This window comes from Epinephelus lanceolatus, chromosome 18, assembly GCF_041903045.1.
Source record: "Epinephelus lanceolatus isolate andai-2023 chromosome 18, ASM4190304v1, whole genome shotgun sequence".
NCBI classification, from domain to species: Eukaryota; Metazoa; Chordata; class Actinopteri; order Perciformes; family Serranidae; genus Epinephelus; species Epinephelus lanceolatus.
This window is the reverse complement of record NC_135751.1, coordinates 3,611,263-3,630,851: the sequence shown is the minus strand read 5'-3', so window position 1 is coordinate 3,630,851 and position 19,589 is coordinate 3,611,263. Positions and strand designations below refer to the sequence as shown.

General features: G+C 40.6%; 1 protein-coding gene across 2 annotated transcripts in view; it reads right to left on the bottom strand.

Annotated features, from left to right (window-relative positions):
- Window positions 1–283: 283 nt before the first annotated feature.
- The window catches only part of yipf2 (Yip1 domain family, member 2), a 49,802-nt gene continuing 30,496 nt past the window's right edge, over window positions 284–19,589 (bottom strand). For both annotated transcript variants that reach the window (XM_033644543.2, XM_078161727.1), the window contains 2 exons: window positions 9,993–10,175; window positions 284–9,905 (listed from right to left, as the gene is read on the bottom strand). In XM_033644543.2, the coding sequence (XP_033500434.1) occupies window positions 9,816–9,905; window positions 9,993–10,175 (273 nt within the window). In that variant the 3' untranslated portion in view covers window positions 284–9,815. The remainder of the gene's footprint in view (window positions 9,906–9,992; window positions 10,176–19,589) is intronic.

Genomic DNA, 19,589 nt, shown 5'->3' with positions numbered 1-19,589 from the left:
AGTGGGGTTTTTTTGTATTGTGGAAGAAAGTGAATGAAATATTTATTGTACCATTACCACAGAGAGCAGAGTTAGCTCACTGGGATGAGTGCTAGGATTACAGTCAAAACATTATGGGATTGAATCCCACTGTTACCATGGGGTTTTTTTGTGTGTGTTTTAAAAACAATTTATTAGATCAAACTGCAAAAGAAGAACAGAAAGTGTGAAGCCTAATTTTGTATTTTCTTCAATATCAGCCAATTTTGGAAGAAAATATTTCACTGAAATAAATTATAAAATATTTTTATAAAGCTCACTAGGCAAGGCAAGTTTATTTGTACAGCACATTTCAACAACAAGGCAATTCAAAGTGCTTTACATAAAATATACAGCAAGTAAAAGCAATACGCAACATAAAAAGACATTAATCACATTAATGTAACTACAATGAAGTTAGAATTAAAACCTAGATGGGAGACAGAAATAAAACCTAAAGAGAAGACAGATAAAACAAAATAAAAGTTACAGTGCAGCGTGAGAAGAAGGCGGCTCAGGTTTGATTTAATCAAAGGCAGCAGCAAACAGAAAAGTCTTCAGCCCTGATTTAAAAGAACTGAGAGTTGCAGCAGACCTGCAGTTTTCAGGGAGTTTGTTCCAGATATGTGTAGCATAAAAAAATGAAAAAGAAAACTACGTGAGGCGTTCATGCACCCGGATTGGTGTGTGCGATGCAGATAAACTTCCGGTTGCGTAGAATCAACAAGTGCGAATGCGCGTGTGGGGACACTTGCCAACGTTTCTCCAATGGTGACAGACGGATGTGCACACGTTGTAAGTACAGTACGCATCTTCTTGTTACGCGTGATGTAGTTTGTGCACATCATAGTACGCGTGCGTGTGCGCGTGTGACAAAAATGTTCTATTATCTTCATGTGTGCGTTTATGCATGCGTTTGCAAAAAACGCATAAATGTCACACGTATTAACTCCGCGTTGTGTGATTACGCGGCGTGCAGCAGTCATCACGCGTGACAGTTATAAGTCAATGGGGAAACTACATGACACGTCAGGTGTTGTTTTGCTGCGCAGGCGTCAAAGCACGCGCGTGTGACACGTTCAGTCAATTGCTGCGCACGTATATTGAAACGTATGGTACTCCACAGACTTCCTCCTCACAGCAGGCACACATGTACACACACACACACAAACTCAACAGAGTGAAGTCAGACAACAGCAGAGAGGCCGTGGTGCAGATGAAGGGAATATAACTTCAAGATTACTCTAGTTGACGACAACTACGCTTGTTACTGTAAGTAAGTGCAATAAAACCTCTGCCAGCCAAGCCAATACTTTATCAATACATGTGATCAGCATGTAGAAAGCCATATTTCAATCTGCTCTGTCCACAGTCTCTCATTCACCGCTATTATGATTTACGATTGCGGTCGACACAAGCACATCGCGCTTGCGGTGCTAATAGCAAACTATTAAAGACAAACTAAAATGAAAGCTGTCTGTATGTAGGCTAACACTTTATCTGAACATGTACCTGAGGCAGCCGACCTGCAGACAGTGAGTCTCCTAAGTAGAGGGTAACAGCAGTAACAGCGCCAGGTCACCATCGGTCAGGCATCCCTCCTCCTCTTTCAGCTCTCACCAGCGTGTGAAAGCCGGGCCAATATTAATCCTTGTTCGAGCTCTTGTTTTATTGCTCTCCCGTTTTCTTTTCTTGTCTCCTAACCCTGGGACGACACCTTCACCTTCTTCCTTTTCCTTGTCGCTTCAGCCATGACAACCACGTCTAACTTCATTCACCTCGATTCGGCTACGCTACTCTAAAGAGAGGAGGGGGATATGACGTATTAGCCTGGCTTTGCCAGACCCAATTCGCAAAACGCAAATGAGTCTGGATACGGAGTGTACATTTCCTCTATTCCCGAGGGGCGGTATCAACGGCTGTCACTCAAAGTCCCCTTGGAAAGACAGAAAACCAATCAAAGTAAACGAAATGTGTGACGTAGGCTAGCACAACGCCACAGTAAACAGACCAGCAAGCTGCAGCAGAGATGAGCTGTGATGATGTCTGGCAAAGAGTGTTGCCGTCATTGCGGATTTCCTCTTCACTGTGGACTCCAAGTTGCATTGCTGTGATTCCCAGCTTGGTCGCTTCCCTGACCTGCTCCTCCATGAGAGCAACTAGTGGAGAAACAACAATAGCCGCTGGGTTTTCACTCAGTCCCATCTTTTTCCCGATCAACGGAGCCAGTTGGTAAACTAAACTTTTACCAAACCCCGTATGAAGGACAGCAAACACATCCTTTTTTTTCAATAAAAGCTTTCGGTGCAGCCGTTTGTTCTGCTTTTAAAGAAAATGAACATTCCAGTTTGTTCAACACATTTACCATCGCCGTTTCAAAATCAGTAGCCATGATGGTTGTTTACGAAATGCATTCACTCCACTCCTTGTCCCTCCTATTCTGATGACGTGCCTGCCCCAAAGTAATAAATGGTTGTGACTGGCCTGGTAAGCTTTAACCGATGCCAGAATGCGCCTTAATGATTGCATGGCCAGACTGATCTGCGGAGCGAAACAGAATATGAGCTCGCGAGATTAGGATGGTTTCACTAGGCTAATGACGTATGCCATAAAGCAGCCAAATTTTGTAGTCCTTTTTGTGTCCGAGTTCCTAACCGAAACCTGAAAGTGCATAGTGCCACTGCAAGCAAAACAGACACTCTCAAGCAATGACGGCGGTGTCATCCAACCTACTGTGACTCGATGTACAATCACAAAGATCTTGGATATATATTTTGAGTACTCAAAAACTCCATTGTGTTGCTTTAAGTCTAGTCTTAAATGTGGAGACGGTATCTGCCTCCTGGTCCTCAACAGGAAGATGATTCCACAGGAGAGGAGCCTGATAGCTGAAGGCTCTGGCTCCTGATCTACTTTTGGACTTAGACTTTAGGGACCACGAGTAACCCTGCATTCTCAGAGCGCAGTGTTCTGGTGGGATAATATGGCACTATGAACTCTCTAAGATATGATGGAGGCTGACCATATAGAGCTTTTTGATTTAGGAGAAGGATTTTAAATCCAATTCTGGATTTTACAGGGAGCCAGTGCAGAGAAGCTAAAACAGGAGAAATGTGATCTTGTTTCTTAGTTCCCGTCAGTACACATGCCGCCACGATCTGGATTAGCTGGGGAGTTTTCAAAGACTTATTATAGCTACCTGATAATAGGGAGTTACAGTATCCAACAGTATCTCTGACTTTCAGGACAAAGTCAGGGACTTGGAGGAGGACTTCAAAACAAGTGAAAGTGCCATTAATAGAGAAGGGAGGCTCAGAGGATAAGTGGACCAATAGTTTGAGGCCTTGGAGGAAATCATAAATAAATTCATTAATCATTGTTATGCCCCTATCTAGGGGAATAGGAGCGCAACATTACAGTGCATAAGGCTGTTCCCTCCCAAGTATCCAAACCAGACAGCTCACTGCAGGAATTACAGTTCAAAGTTAAGGTATTTATTGTTGTGAGAAAATTAACTTAGTTTAACAATAATGTGAAGCAAAAATAACTCAGGGTGGGCCAAGGCCAAAACAACAAACAAAACGACTATCTAAACCTCAAACATACTAACTACACCTATGTGAGAAAAAACAAACAAAAATACATTCACTAAACCTGTCTCCCAAGGATACATCAGAAAACATGACAAAAGTATACAAAATAAAATGGTAGCCCACCCCTACAACTTCAAAGCTAAGTTAAAAAAAAATAAATGTAAACTAGTGCAACAAACTATAATATATAATACATCATAGTGAGTGATAATATAATAGTATCACTCACCATGATGGCCCACAGGAGGCACCATCAGACACTACAGAAAAACAAATCCCTAGATTTAACAAATACACAATACAGGAAGTGTGGAGGCTGAGGACAGTAATATTGCTGCTGTCAGTCGACTGTCAACTGGCCTGCTGTGACGCCAATCAGTGGGAGACATCTGTGGTTAAGATACAAAGATCCTCACGCAGAAAGGAGAACTCACTCTCACAGTCAAACACGGGAAAGACACATCAAAATATGGCCAGAGTCGTAACAATCCGTTGGAACAGGCAGTTGTGGATTGTATGCATAGGTGGCACAAGAAATGGAAAAGGGACCACGATAAAAATTAAAGTTGCCAGCACACCCAAAACAGTGTGTACTGTCCTGCTGAGGTCACTGGGTGTTAGTGATATCCCCAGTTGGGCTTCAACTGTCTCTATTCAGCTTATGCTAAAACCCCAGTCTGCATTATGTTTCTAACTTTTTGAGAGGACAGAGATGCAACAGAGGTCCCTGTATGTACGGGGACAGTTCTCTCTCCACTCAGAGAACCTGGGTTACCCTGTTACCTTCCAATATATACTGAGATTTGACACTGACACAGGTGGACTTGATTCAATTAATTATGTGACTTCTCAAGGTAATTGGTAGCACCAGAGGGGTATTCCAGGTAGGAGGTTCAACAAACTCTGAGTCTAACCCTGAACTCTGAGTTGATTTACCCTGAGATGGGAAACTCTGAGTTACCGGTTCCAGAACAGCTGATTTGAGTTAGTTCAGTCAACTCTGAGTATGTTCACTCTGAGTTAAGCCAACAATAAAAAGCCATCATCAATGGAGCTCCGACTCCACGATTCACCATGGCAACAGGTAAATAAAAGACAGTGCCTCCATTTTAATCCAGTGGATGTAGAGATATCAATGCATGTGTAGCAGGCGGTGCATGTTTATCTTTGAAAGAAGAGCCTGAGTCAGAACGTGGAAAGTGTAAATAAGTTAACCATAAAGTTAATAAAAAAGTTTTATTCAGTGTTGTCCGTTTATTCATCATTTATCAGATTTACTTTCCTTAATGAAGATTTAATCTGATGGGGAAAAACACAGGAGGCAGCAACTGAAAAATAGTAAGATTTAAAACATATAGGCTAGGCTATAGATCAAAGACATAAAGACATGACTGTAAACTCACAGTCTGACCCAGTAATAATATGTTTGGTGATTTGCACCTGAAAAGACGTTGAGGTTAAAATACAGTAGATTTTAAAATGTTGGACATCTATTTGTATCTTGACTCAACAGCATTCAGTGACTTTATTTCAGCTACAAATGTAGTAAATTTAAAGACACTGAAATGCTGCACCATTGCTCACTCAGAAATATTAACATATAATCCCCAATATTAGGCTACAGACATTATGTTCCATCAGTGCGGCAAATGACATCAGTGGTAGAGATCATTAGTCATTGATACTACGTGTCTAAAGCTTCATACCGATTTTTAAAATTTAAATAATTAGACCTACACATAATGTGCAATAAACATTTCGGAGCTGCTCTAACAGACTGATAGTCTGATCCTTGTGCACAGTGTTATAAAAAATAATTAATATAAAAAGGACAGAGCCCAGCAAGCAATAGTCGTGATTTAAACATATTGGCTATATTTAGCTCCGATTTAGTCTAGCTACATGTAACCCAAATCTAGCCGATTTAATTTGGAAATTGATTAAATGTAATTTTCACCATTGCAGATGGCGTGCGGTATGATATTCAATCACGTATGGAGAGTCAACAGTAATTAAAATATGTTTATCTCCATTTTTTGGACATGGTCTCTACATAGCCATATAATTGATGACATCTACACTTTGGCTATGGTTAGACGTCTACTAAATTTTCACTGACAGCCCAAATTCAGCCGTGATTTAGCCTAGATGACAGGTCTTTATGTACCTAGACGGCTATTAGACGTTTTTTAAACCAAAAAATGCTTGCTGGGAGGTTTGATTCTGAGCTGAGGATGAATTCTCGCTGTGTAATATTTGAATGTAAAGACAAAAACCGATGTCCAAAGAAATGACTGATGTGCATAAATTCAGTAACTTAAGACAGTCCTGAGTAACAAACTAATATCCAGCAGGATTTAGACTGTGACAGACGGTAAATCTCCGCTAATGAATGCGCTTCGATACAAGCTTTGACACGGACTGAATGAATGAGGAAATGAAACAGCGTGTAAGAGGGAGGAGACAGAGAAAAACTCAGGGTTTATTGAAGAAAACCTGTCAGTGAGCAGGTTATGTTACCATGGTGACTGACTCAGAGTTTCAGTTACCTCTCTTTCTGGAACGGATAACTCAGAATTTCCCTCATCTCAGGGTTAACCTACTCTGGGTTTTCACATAAGCCGCTTTCTGGAATACCCCTCAGGTCTTTTTTAGGAGCTTCATAGCAAAGGGGGTGAATACATACACACACACGCCACTTTTTACGTATTTTTGTTTGTTTTGTTTTTGAAAATTTTTAAAAAGTTTTTTTTTTTTTTTTTAAATTTCACTTCAACTACTTTGTGTAGGTCCATTCCAAAAAGTCCATATCAGAATCTTTTCAATTACAGGTTGTAACACAACAAAATAGGAAAAAAAGGAGGGGGTGAATACTGTTGGGCACTGTAGCACCATTTTTCATTTGCATTTTCTCACCATTTGCATCTTTCTACAGCATGGTTTTATGAAAATCCTTTCAGCAGTAAAACACTTCTTTAACTAAAACAAACAAATAAAAAATAAAACAAGGTGTGAATAAAAACATTAAAGTTAACTGAAAAATAAAAATTAAACTTTATTTAAAGCAGAAAACTAACTGAAACAATATTGCATACTTAACAACAAACAAAAATGAAATAAAAAGGAAATTGGTTTTGTTTTAGTCTTTGTCAATTTGCTAAAAAATTTTTTTTACATATGACCGGGATGTCAACATGACTGAGTCAGTTGCCTCCACAAAATATTTTGTTTGTACTGCAAAACTTAGGCCTAAATCACACAGAAAGTATTTTGCAGGTTGCGCAAGGCAAATTGCACCGCCTTTTTTAAAGAATTGAATGTCACAAGTAAAAAACACTTGCTGTGCCTTTTTATCATTGCCAGGCAGCCATGCCATCACCTCTTTAACCTAATGTATATTCAATCTATCATTTATTTTGGCTAGCTAAAACTACCTAATTATTTTCACAGTAGTTAGTAGCTAGTTCCTAAAATGGACAGGCAGAGGGTACTTGTTTTTCGCTCTGAGTTGAAGTTTTTTCAACTCAAGGAGTTTAGAGTGGTCCGGCAAAAACACTAGGCACCTAGAGCACAGAAATGCAAGGCACATAGCAATGCAAAAACAGTGAGCAAAAAGCTTCTTTATCATTAAAATCAATTACAAAAAGCAGCATCCAGCTGCTTAAACACTTTCTGTGTGATCAGGGCCCCATTCTGCACTTCTTAAAGGAGAACTACACCCATTTTCAAACTTCATACATGTTTTTCCTATGGTCTAAGACAGTCAAAAAATGTTGGAAAACATGATCAACTACTCAACCAAAGTCAAAAACTGGAGTGATAAAAGTCAAATTTGAGATGTCATCAAAACTATGATATCTCTGGTCCACAGCAGTACATTGCATAGCTTTTCCAAACTTGAGTGGGCTGACTGTCATCTCCTGTAGGTGATGCAGTAACTATAGATGAGCACCTTATACAACCCTAATTTTAAAAAATCCCCTTCATGTTATTATAACACCTGTGCTTTTCTGACAAGTCAAAATGTCTGCTGTTCCTAATTATATAGTTGTAAATTATATATTCTAAATTTGAAAATATCCTCTGTCACCTTGGGCTTTAGGAAATCGTGATGATCTTTCATAAACTTAATCAAAAACAAATAATCATCAGCTTTATCAAATGAAAAAAATGACAATTATGGTGGCAGCCCTAATTTTACTGTCCTCAAAAATGTTAGTTTCAACATCTTTAGTAAGCTCCAGACAGTTTCGCAAACTAGGTGTGCTTATCACTTTTTGATGAGCACCTTTATTTTGTAAACCAACAGTGAATTTCTACTCAACTAAAAAGTACTGATGTGATGCCACAGCTTGGTCTTAAGTCTCTAAGCATTGCTGTCCAGCTAATATCTCATAAGAAAGAATGATTGGTGGCAGCATGGTTTAATGATTGTATTTGGTGTAGAAGTCTTACAGTTTTTTCCCTTATACTAATGAATAATTCTTAATATCTTCCTCTTTTGAACTTGCATTTGAATCTTCAAGGGAAATCACTGTGTTAAGAAAGCCATGCTACGCCTTAGATGCAGAAAAGGCATTTGACCATATTGAATGGAAATTCATGCTGTCTTCTCTACACCGCTTTGGATTTGGCGACTCGTTCATAAATTGGATTAAGATCATCTATACCCAACCTCAGGCTTCCATTATTACCAATGGGGAGATATTACAGCCATTTTACCTACACAGAGGCGTCCGACAAGGTTGCTTGTGCTCTCCGCATTTATTTAATCTATGCATCGAAGTCTTGGCCAGTGAGATCAGAACAAACCCTGATTCTAACCTATTCAAATACATGAAACGAAACATCATCTGTCACTTTTTGCAGATGACATAACTTTGTTCATGTCGCGCCCCAAAATGTCTCTCCCTCCTCTTCTGTGTTTAATTGAAACTTTTAGAGGTTTTTCAGGGTACTCTATTAACTGGGATAAGAGTGAATTACTTCCATTATCAGATAATGTAGACTGTAGAGTTTCTAAGTACAATGCCATTCAGAATTGTAAATAACCAAATTATGAGTCTGGGTATTATTGCTACCTGAAAATATGGTGATCTCCTAAAGTCCAATTGGGAAAAAAAAGACCTAACAATTGAAAAGAAATATTGAATATTGGAATACACTGCCAATCTCTTTAGTCGGTCGCATCAATGCCCTAAAAATGGTTTCGCTCCCCAGATTCTTGTACATCTTTCAGTGCTTACCTGTCCATATACCATTATATTACTTTAACTAGCCAGATTATTCTAAGTACGTTACGAATATGGAAGCAAATTCAGTCCTTTCTGAATTTAATCCACAGTATACATACTAGATAGCCCTATCTGCAAAAACCATGCTTTTCCTCCAGGTTTGGTTGATCCAATTTCTGGAAAGACAAAAATATTGCCACAGTTGGAGATTTATGGCTACCAATGGCTAAGGGAACTTGGCAATGTGATTCATATGGAAAGCCTTCGATATAAACTTGCCAACAAGGAAAAAATCTTCCTGATAATCTGGAAACCATTTCTCGACAAATGGTCTGCAACCAAGCAGAAGTGAATTGACTCATAACCTGTGTGCTTGACGTTAGGTGACTAGGGCCTATCCATGGTGCATCACATCCTCATTTTTGTAAGACTGCAGTTGCCAAAGTGTGTATGTGTGTGTGTGGTTTTTTGTTTGTTTTTGTTTTGTTTTGTTTTGTTTTGTTTTGTTTTGTTTTTTGTATTTATGGTTTGTCACTTTATTGTTCTCTATATTTGTCTCCACTGGACATTACTTAATGTTGCCTTTGTGTGGCATTTAGATTGCTGCCTCTGGAATATGCACATTATCTGTCCTCAAAAACTCAATAAAGAGACTTAAAAAAAAAAAGGTCATGCTAGACATATACAATGCACCACATCCTGAAACATCACAGTAGAAATGTACAATTATTGCAGTGAACAAATGCTACTACAGTCACAGTGGAACACCATCAAGATAAATTACATAAACAATAAACACACCTCATTACAGCACTTCATCATGCAAGCACTGATCACACAATGGCAATAATCAACATTGCCTCCAACAGCTTGTCTATATGTGGTTTTATAAATGCGTGTGATTCCAAACACTACAGAAACATCATTCATTTCCTTTATCCTGGCCAGCACTCTTCCTCCTTCCTATTGGTCAGTAGTGTTTGGTTGTCATTGTTATGTGAAATGGGGGTGTTGTGGGGGGCGGTGTTGGTACATAAAATGCTGTCTGGAAGAAGTACATCTGAAAGAAAAGAGAAAAAAGATTAACTATTCTGTCAAGGTTAAAGTGTACAACTGATAAGAGACCCCATTCATCTGGCTCACTAACCTTACAGCCAACAGCCAGCAGCGTGTGCAAAACCACTATGGTCACAACTGTTGCCACTGCCATCACCTTTGTGTCATCACAGACAACAGGCCAGAAGGTGAGGACCAGTACGGAGCCAGAGATCACCATGGCAACCAGGATCAGTGTCCAGCGCAACCACTCAAATGGAATGATCCACAATACCTGGAGGTGAAAAGGTTACATGTTGGTTACTGACATCTCAGGGTGCTGTCAGACCCAACATATTTAGTTTATTTCAGTCAAACTCGGTTGCAGATTAAAGGGATAGTGCACCCGAAAATGAAAATTCAGCCATTATCTACTCACCCATATGCCGACGGAGGCCCTGGTGAAGTTTTAGAGTCCTCACATCTCTTGCGGAGATCGGCGGGTGGAGCGGCTAGCACACCTAATGGTAGACGGCGCCCCAGACTAACGTCCAAGAACACAAAATTGAATCCACAGAGTATCTCCATACTGCTCATCCGTAGTGATCCAAGTGTGCTGCAGCCCCAACATAAAAAGTTGTTTCGAAAAACGTCATATTAACTCTGTTTTTAGCCTCACTGTAGCCTGTAGCTTTGACTGCTTCTCTGTGCTCCGCGTTCACGTGTGTGCGTCTGCGCGAGACCAGCGAAAGCATGAGCTTTGCTCACCCGTGTTTACATCACATGACACGTGCACCGCAGGGAGAGACAACGTAACCACAGAGCTAAAAGATAATTTGCACTATGGTCTTTTAGCAAAGGACAGCCCAACATGTCTGAAGACTTTGAAATTGAGGAGGAACAGCATTTCTTTGTTGAGCCGTATTTGTTTGAGCCCGAGTATACGGACGGAACTCAGGCTAGTGGATGAAGCAGCCGCCGCAGCACATGAGCCTCAGCCAGCTGCAGAATACCGGAGTTGAGCACTGGAAACCTGGTGGTGTAGTTGTTTCAAATGCAAAGCAATGCCATCGGATGAGGAAAGTCTTTGCTGCTCAGACTGGGAATTGGCGATGCCTGCACTTGAGAATCTGGACATCAGTACTGACGAGAGTGTTGCTCTTCAGAGACCGTGCATCACCGATCACCCTGAGCGTGCACACGTGAACACGGAGCACAGAGAAGCAGTCAGAGCTACAGGCTACAGTGAGGCTAAAAACAGAGTTCATATGACGTTTTTCTAAACAACTTTTTATGTTGCGGCTGCAGCACACTTGGATCACTACGGATGAGCAGTATGGCGGTACTCTGTGGATTCAATTTTGTGTTCTTGGACGTTAGTCTGGGGCGCCGTCTGCCATTAGGTATGCTAGCCGCTCCACCCGCTGATCTCCGCAAGGGATCTGAGGACTCTAAAACTTCACCAGGGCCTCCGTTGGCATATGGGTGAGTAGATAATGACTGAATTTTCATTTTTGGGTGCACTATCCCTTTAAACAACTGGACCAAGTCTGCCTTTACAGAAGGGTCTCAGTCAGCTTACAATCCAACTGTGGTGTAGTATGAAAGAAACGGACCAGTCTGATTTTAGTATGAATTCCGAAGTTTAACTACAAATTCACCTGCTGACTGCTAACTGTGAAGACCTTGACATGGACTGTAGGAGCAATGTATAGCGAAATGCATAGCCTATGGATGATTCATTGGTAACATGGGGGCATTTCCATGAATGCATTATAAGAACTACATACTGGACTCAAACATAGTCACTTAAATGACATCACCAAAACTATCCAATCACTGAGTTGTCTGTCGGTCCACATGACTACATGTTTACAGCTCTATTCATTTAAGTCTGTGTAAACATGAGCCCTAGCACAACTAAATTATTTTCCTTGGTTTGGATCAAATGATCTAAACTATAGGTATGAGAATGTCCTAAAGCCCCTTTCTCACTGGACAAAGACACCCACTACCATCTGGCTTTTGTCTTTAGTGGCAAAGGTAACAATCAGCATTCATTCCTGGGACAAATGACTGTGCAGAGGTATTTATTTACAGGTATTTATCTGCTTCAGCTTCTGATCAGTAGTGATGGAAATATGACACCTGGGTGGACACACTAATTTTTTCCCACTTTGCCGTGTGATTCAATGACATGCCACCACAAATTCCATCCGTCTCCGTCCAAGTACGTATGAATATTGCTCCAAAGACAGACTGAATGAGTTATAGATACAAACTAGAATTACCACCTTCTGTGAACCAGTCAATTGCAGTTAGTTTATAACCATGTCTGTCCAGACTCATATTTTGCCATGACAGTAGACAGTGCTTCAAATATGGATGTTGTTGCAAGGAAGCTACATATTCTAAAACAAGGGTGCCTCACATACATATTTACCCCGGCAGCACGGAGGATCTATACAATCAGCACAGTTTCAATGTGAACACCCAAGATTAGTGTCACCAATTAATTATCTGACCAAATGTCTCCTCCTTTGTTCCTGAGATATGGTGTTAAATAATGGCTAGAACTAAAACACTTTTTTTGCAGTGTAGGTTGGCTGAGCTAACATGCTCACTTACAGCGACACCCTACTTCATTCTTTGTTGTACATTGTAACTACATTTGATTGGCTGATTGCCCAATACTGTGTGTTTTAGAAAATAAAGGGCTTAACATGGCTTTGATATTTGTTAGGAGTTCAAACCCGAAGGGCTGAGACCCTATTATTTTTATTTTATTTTTTTTAATCTTTTTTTTATTTTTTTAAATCAGAAATGTTTTCACTAATTCCCATGAGATGATACATTGTAGACACATGACATTTCCACCAATGATTGGAAGTTGTGTACAAGTGCTGCTTAAGAAATATGACACCGATTGTCCAAATGTGCGTGCTGTGATCACGGCCCCTCACACCGCAGGTCTGATTGACTTGAAATTTGACACACAAGTGCAGCTCAATGTGGTCTATGAAAGATACACAAGAACCATTAAGGTCACAGTGGTAAAATGTTCTGCCATTTTGAATATTTTGAAAAACACATTTTTGACATCTGTATCTAAAACATAGGTCAAAATTGAACCAAACTTTCTGTGGATCTTCATTGGTCCAACCTCTCAAGTTATCAAAAGCTTGTTGATATCTCATTGCGCTTTAAAGATATTGACCAATAAACTTTAGAGGGGGCATGGCTCAGCACATAAATAGACCTAACTTCATAACCGTTGAGCCAATCATCATGAAACTTGTAGGAATTGTCTAAAGAGGTATCAGTAACAGCAAGGAGGGCGCGCAATACTTCTCGTATCTGTCAGGTTTGCATTTCCCTCTTGCTACTAGCTGCTCATTCCTGCTATCAGCTGTTTCCTGTTTATCCACCGCCAGTGGGTCACACGTGCGGCGTCATCAACATCTCCTCCCATGGCGGAAGGGTGCCTCATTCTTTTTAAACCAAAAAGGTTCCGCCAATATGTCTACCTACGAGGCGGAAAATTGAGCACCTCAGATCAGCTTGCCAATCCGGCTTGACTGTCATGACATGTAAGCTTCATTAAAAGTATAGCTGCAAATTAAAAGCAACAATAGATGTAAAATCACACAGACACAATGCATCTGAACATTCTTTACATGGTTCTATTTCTAAACTATCTTGCAACTCAGCACTTACATGGTCAAATGGGCCAATAGACGTACTTGGTATTCATATTCCAAAACAGATGGATGAACTTGTTAAAACTAATTTTGAACACAAGCTTAAAAAAATGGAGACAACAGTATCCTTGTTTGGTAAAGTCACCCTTGTCAATTCATTGTGTACTTCTCAGTATACTTACCTGTTGATGTCTCTTTCATCTCCTGATGAAGATTTTTATAAAAGGTATAATCAAGTTGTATTTGATTTTATATGGAAAAAAAATAAGCATAAATATTTGTATAACTGTCTGGATGAAGGAGGTGTTAAGTTAAATAACCTTAAAGTATTAAACCTGCTGTTAAAAGCATCATGGTCAAAGACAATATATTGGAATCCTTGAGTGGAGCTCCTCACAACTAATTTGTGAGATTCATCCAATATTTAAATACAAACTTTTTCCATTTGTTTTGGGAACAATTTGTTCAAAAGGGCATTATTTTTTTATAAATGATATAACAGATGTGAATGGTAATATCTATTCATATGAAATATTTTGTGAAACATTTGGAGTATTCTGTTCAGAATGCTAATATTATCAATTAGTAGCTGCAGTGCCTTTGGCTTGGAGAAAAAAAGTGAGAAATGCTGGAAGGAAACTGTTGGTGTGAAAACCTGCCATTATAAACTGTCATTGGCTTGAAAGAAAAAAGGTCAATGCTTTAATGTACATTTTTTTAGGGAATATGATTTAAATGACAAGGCAGAAGAGTTTCAGTTGTACTGGAAGGAAATATTTGATATAATTGCCATGGAGACAGGTATGTGATGTAATTTATAAAGCTGTTATAGATTCCAAGTCACAATATTTTATCATACAAAATACTGCCAACAAGAAAAATGCTCTTTGGTTGGGGTATGGAAGGGAACAGAAACTGTCGTTTCTGTAAATCTGAAATTGAAGATATGTTGCATTTATTTTGGTTCTATCCTCATGCGACAACTTTTTGGACAACTATGAAAAGATGGCTTGCATCAAGTTTGACATTTTTAACCATGTATCCTCAAACAATAATGCTTGGTGAATTAAGAAATTGTTGTCCTAGCAATTTAAATACTATTATATTACTAGGAAAATGATTCATTTTTGAATAGAAAGGAAAAACGTGATTGACATTGCCCTGTTTTCTTTTCAAAACATTTTTTATGTTAGAAGGCATTATTGCTACAAGGCAGGTATGGAGCTTTTTCCCTATCTTTGTTCAAGAGAGTGGTATATCAGTTTGAGAGCATTAGTTATTGATTTCACGTTCAGATTTTGTAATATTGTCCCTCAAAACCCTGCCTTCGCACTCAGATAGCCTCTGCTTGGGCTTAGATCGACTCTGTTTCTGCTCAGACTGTGTGCTCGCATTCAGATACCATGTTGCTCGCACTCAGATACCATGTTGCTTGCTCTCAGATACCATGTTGCTTGCACAGATTTCCTGCTCGAGCTTTGGCTTTTCTCTTCACGCTCAAACTGCTTCTGTGCGCTTGCCGAATTTCTGCTCTCAGATTTCTGCCCTGCGCTTGGATTTTTTTGTGTAACAACCCTATCAAAATCCCCGAACCAATAGAACGCCAGGTTTACTGTTGACCAATGAAATGATTCCTGCCTCCTTGTGGGCGCGCTCATTTTAGTTTAAGAGCGTCCCGTCCGGGCGGGTACTCGGGTTCATCCACTCCCACCCTCCAGGGCTTTATTAAATGTTGTTCCCTTGCTTTCTTTACAACTTATGGAATGACACAGATTGTCGCAAATTCGCATCATACCACTTCCATTCAGACTGCAGCCGAGATAGTGTATGTATTCCCCCAATGCCAGTTTGTGCATATTCAATATGTACCTAGGAACCTTTGCAAGCACTGGTTTCTTGTAGGACCAGTCGGAGTGAGAACTACATCTGGTTCATGGAAGCTAACACTTTGGCTAATAACCGCTGTGTGTGGAGGCTGCAAATTTGAAGAAATTGTCCAATATGAGGTAAGTTGTGCTAAGGTAAAAATACATACCAGCTTATTGTTTGCTTCTACAGCTGACATATTGGAATAGACTTCATGTGGCGAATATATTTTACATTATTTGAAGATTTCTGTTTGTCGCAAATTCGGCTACATTGGCATAACGGCTACATTCGGCCATAACGGCAGCATATAAATAATGCTGTATTTAGATGGATTTCAGCACTCACATGCATTTCTTTGGGAAATGACATTCTAGTTAATTTCTATAAACATTATAAAAATAGCATGCTGGGATATGAATGCAATTTCTGTGCTTTTTCACAACACAGAACCAAATGAATGCATCAATGTTCTATGGGAAGCAACAAGGTGGACTTCAAACCAGGGTTCCACCAGTCGAAAGTGATGACAGCTGTCTCATTGACAGTGATGAAGACTACACTCCTAACCAGGTGATGAAAATGCCAGTAATAGGGGCATCAACACTATCCACTAAGCTACCGACGCCCCTATTACTGGCGTTTTCATCGCCTGGTCAGGAGTGTAGTCTGTACGCAGCATGCGCAGACCCCGTGCACAGAGGCGCTGCCTCGCCGCAGCGGTCGCGGGCTCGATCCCGGCCTGCGGCCCATTCTCTATTTCCCCATTTCATGCTGTCCTGAAGCAACAGGCCAAATAGATAATCTTATAAAAAAAAACAGCAGTAATAATGCAATAATTTCGTGTAGAGTTTCAGCTTTTTGTCGTTTACACATGGTCATATGTTTGTGAGTGTAACCATGTGTACATGATGTGTATATAATGTAGATAAAAATGTCTGCACTCTTATATAGTGATTTCTTTTTTCTACACCAGGTGATGAAAGCAGCAGTAGTGAAAGTACTGACAACAGGAGCAGCAGTGATAAAGACTGATGGAAATCACAATGCACTTCCTAGCACCAGTGTTCTAAGTAAAAAGCTTGAGCTCTGTTTCACACTGGATTATAATAGTTGGTGTTACAGTCAGGACATTGAAAATAATTGTGTGGCATCAATAAAATCTACATACCTGAGATGGGAAAATGTGATTTAATATTATTTTTTTATTTTTTTATTTTTTTACCATTTTAGATGTATATAAGAAAGAATAAAACGAACAGAAGACAAAAATAATTGTGGCTGGGTCCGTGTGTAAAGTGCCTGAGGAATCTTTTAATTTATTTATTTTTTTCATACGTGAGGCTGTCTGGCGGCGTAATTGGTGTGCCCGGAGCCGGCTTGCCTTATTGGCATGCTCATAATACGTGGAACGCGAGCATAAAAAAAGGCGCTCGACATCAGTGGTTGTGACAAGATCAAATTCAGTCTGCAAATCAACAAATATCTGCCATTTTTATCAGATATAGTTTTAGAGGGTGAAAACTGTACTGCTAATTATATATATGTACTGAAATTGAATTTCCCCTCAGGGGGATTAATAAAGTATATAAAATTAAAATTAAATTAAATTAAATTAATTAAAAATATACCAATTAGAACAGCAACCCCTATGGCTTTAGAATTAAAATCCCTGAGTTACTAATATTAGTGGCCATCTATTGAATGGCTGTATATATCGAGAGAGTGGTGAAACCTGGAGCCACAACCCCTCCAGGAAAAGAAAAAAATATATATATGTGAAGGCAAAACAAAACAAAACAAACAAGCATGTGCATACACAGAAACCCTGAACACTCAGAACAGTCCAAATACAAGATGCAAGGTGGAGATGGCTGCTGGCTGTCTGCTAGGCGTCATCTCAGCTAATTCGCAAGTCACTGAACCTGACCTCTCAGCCATGTTTGTGCCTTTTGGATATTTTGTTTCGTGAGGGAGCTGGCACCAAGTGGGAGCATGAGTGGGAGCAGCCAACACCACAGGGCTAGCCAAAGTAACGTAGCTTGTTAGCCTTAGCTAACTTAGCAGCTTCAAGCGAGGTGGGTGTGTTTAAGCAACCAGGCTTCATTTGGCCCGCCTCTTTGCCCATTTTTGATTGGCCGGGAGTTGGGCGGAGTCAGGCACTGCCAAGATGGCGACAGCCAGAGCCACTTACTTTGAGCTTCAAACCCGCTCCTCAGAAACCAATGGGTGATATCACGGTGACTATGTCCATATTTTTACACAGTCTATGTGTTTGATAGGTTCTTGTTCAAAGCCACTTTAAGCTCGGTCTTGAAGATTACCGCCATCTCGGTGCAAAGGGAAGGGAGCAGCCTGGCTTTGAAATCGGAGGGGGCCGTAGTATCTGATGGCGTGACTGTGGCGCCCTCGGCTTCGTCTGGGCAGGCAGTGTCACCACTACCAGGTGGCGGTGTAATGTGCAGAGAAGGCTGTTGTGGCTGTGTGGTTTAAGTACTCCCAGTTTTGGATTTTGAAGGCATTTTGCTCCATGGGAGGCAAAAGTAAAAGTATTGAGCAAAACTTACACCAAAAAGTGCAAAAAGTGTGTCTATAGAAGGATTTTTATAGACTGCTGCAAGAGCCCAGAGAGTCTTGTCTTACTCCATTAATCGCTAAACCGGAAGTTGAAAAATGCATTTTTGGCATCTCCTAAACCACAGGTCTGATTCATATCACATTTTCTGTGGATCATTATTTGACCAAGCTTATCAAAAGTTATTAAAGCTTGTTGATATCTCATTGCATTCTGAAGAAATATTCTTGAATGAACTTGGCCTGGCTCAGCACATAAATATATCATACTCCACAACACTTACTGTGCATTCACACCAAAAGCGTCATGAGCGTCATGAGCGTCATAAGCGGCCGGCAGGCATTCATTTTCAATGTACGCTTGCTACGAAGGGCGTCAGGGGCATCGGCTGCAGTGAGCGGCGCAATGCCAGCGACCAGAGCGTCAAGTAGAAGTTGAGAGAAGCTGAACTTTATGCAAATGAGCAGTGCCGCTGCCGAAGCAGCAGCCAATTGCAGACCGGGATTCGAGTACGGAGGTCTGGGCTCTCCCGGAGCTGTACAAGCCGGTGAAATTCACCATGGAGTTGCCGGGTTTGCAGGACTCTGTGGACCCAGATGGCCCGACGGCTCTGGGCCCTGTGTCACCTCAGCAAATACGCCGATGCAGTACAAAGGAGGCTTCCGAAAAGTGCGATTAATGAGCTCCCGCTTATTTACCACCAATTACATTTCTCAGTGGTCCTACGTGCCAACAGGAGAGTAAAATCATAATTATAAAGGACTCATAAAGGCTATATTGACTGTGTTTATTAGCGTTATTTTAATTGTGCAATGAAAGTCATGGATAATACAAAGTGAAGACATAAATGATATATTTGTTCATCCTTGTAAAGTGAACAGCCGTGTCAGCCTTGATGGACACATCTGCAGCAGCCAGCCCCGCCCCTTTGGCCACTGCAAGCGCCTGCTGGAGCTGCTGCCAGGCAGCGCGATGCCAGCGACCTGAGTGACTGCTGGCGCTCATGACGCTTTTGGTGTGAATGCACAGTTAGGCTTATCATCACGAAACTTGTGGGATATCCGCTTAAGTACCTTAAACATAGTCTCTATATACAAACTCTACATTCAGTGAATGTAGAGTCTGTAGGCAAACCCCGGAAATCTTGCCTCCGGAAGAAGAGCGGAGGAGCCCTGGTTTCCTGTTGTAGGCTGTTTGTAGTCCGCATGATATTGACCAATCACGTTTGAGCCGGCTGCAGTTGTTGCCAGGTTAAACGGTCCGTGCAGTGAACTAACGAGGCGGAACATAATTGGCGTCACTGCAAACTCTGAATCTATCGCAGTGGTTCAGCATATTTACTTATATATAAACCGAAGTTGGAAACGGAAATTTGCCTCCTCCGCCCAAATCAAACCACAATGCCAAAAAATCGGTGGTCTGCCCCCAGAGGCTGTATCACCGTCTGCCGGAAGTCAGACGCCGAATACAGCCAATGGGTTCCGAGAATGCCTTAAACATACCCTGAAAGTGTCATTCAAATTGACCACTTGGGGGGCGCTATAAATGCACAAATCAGACTATGAAT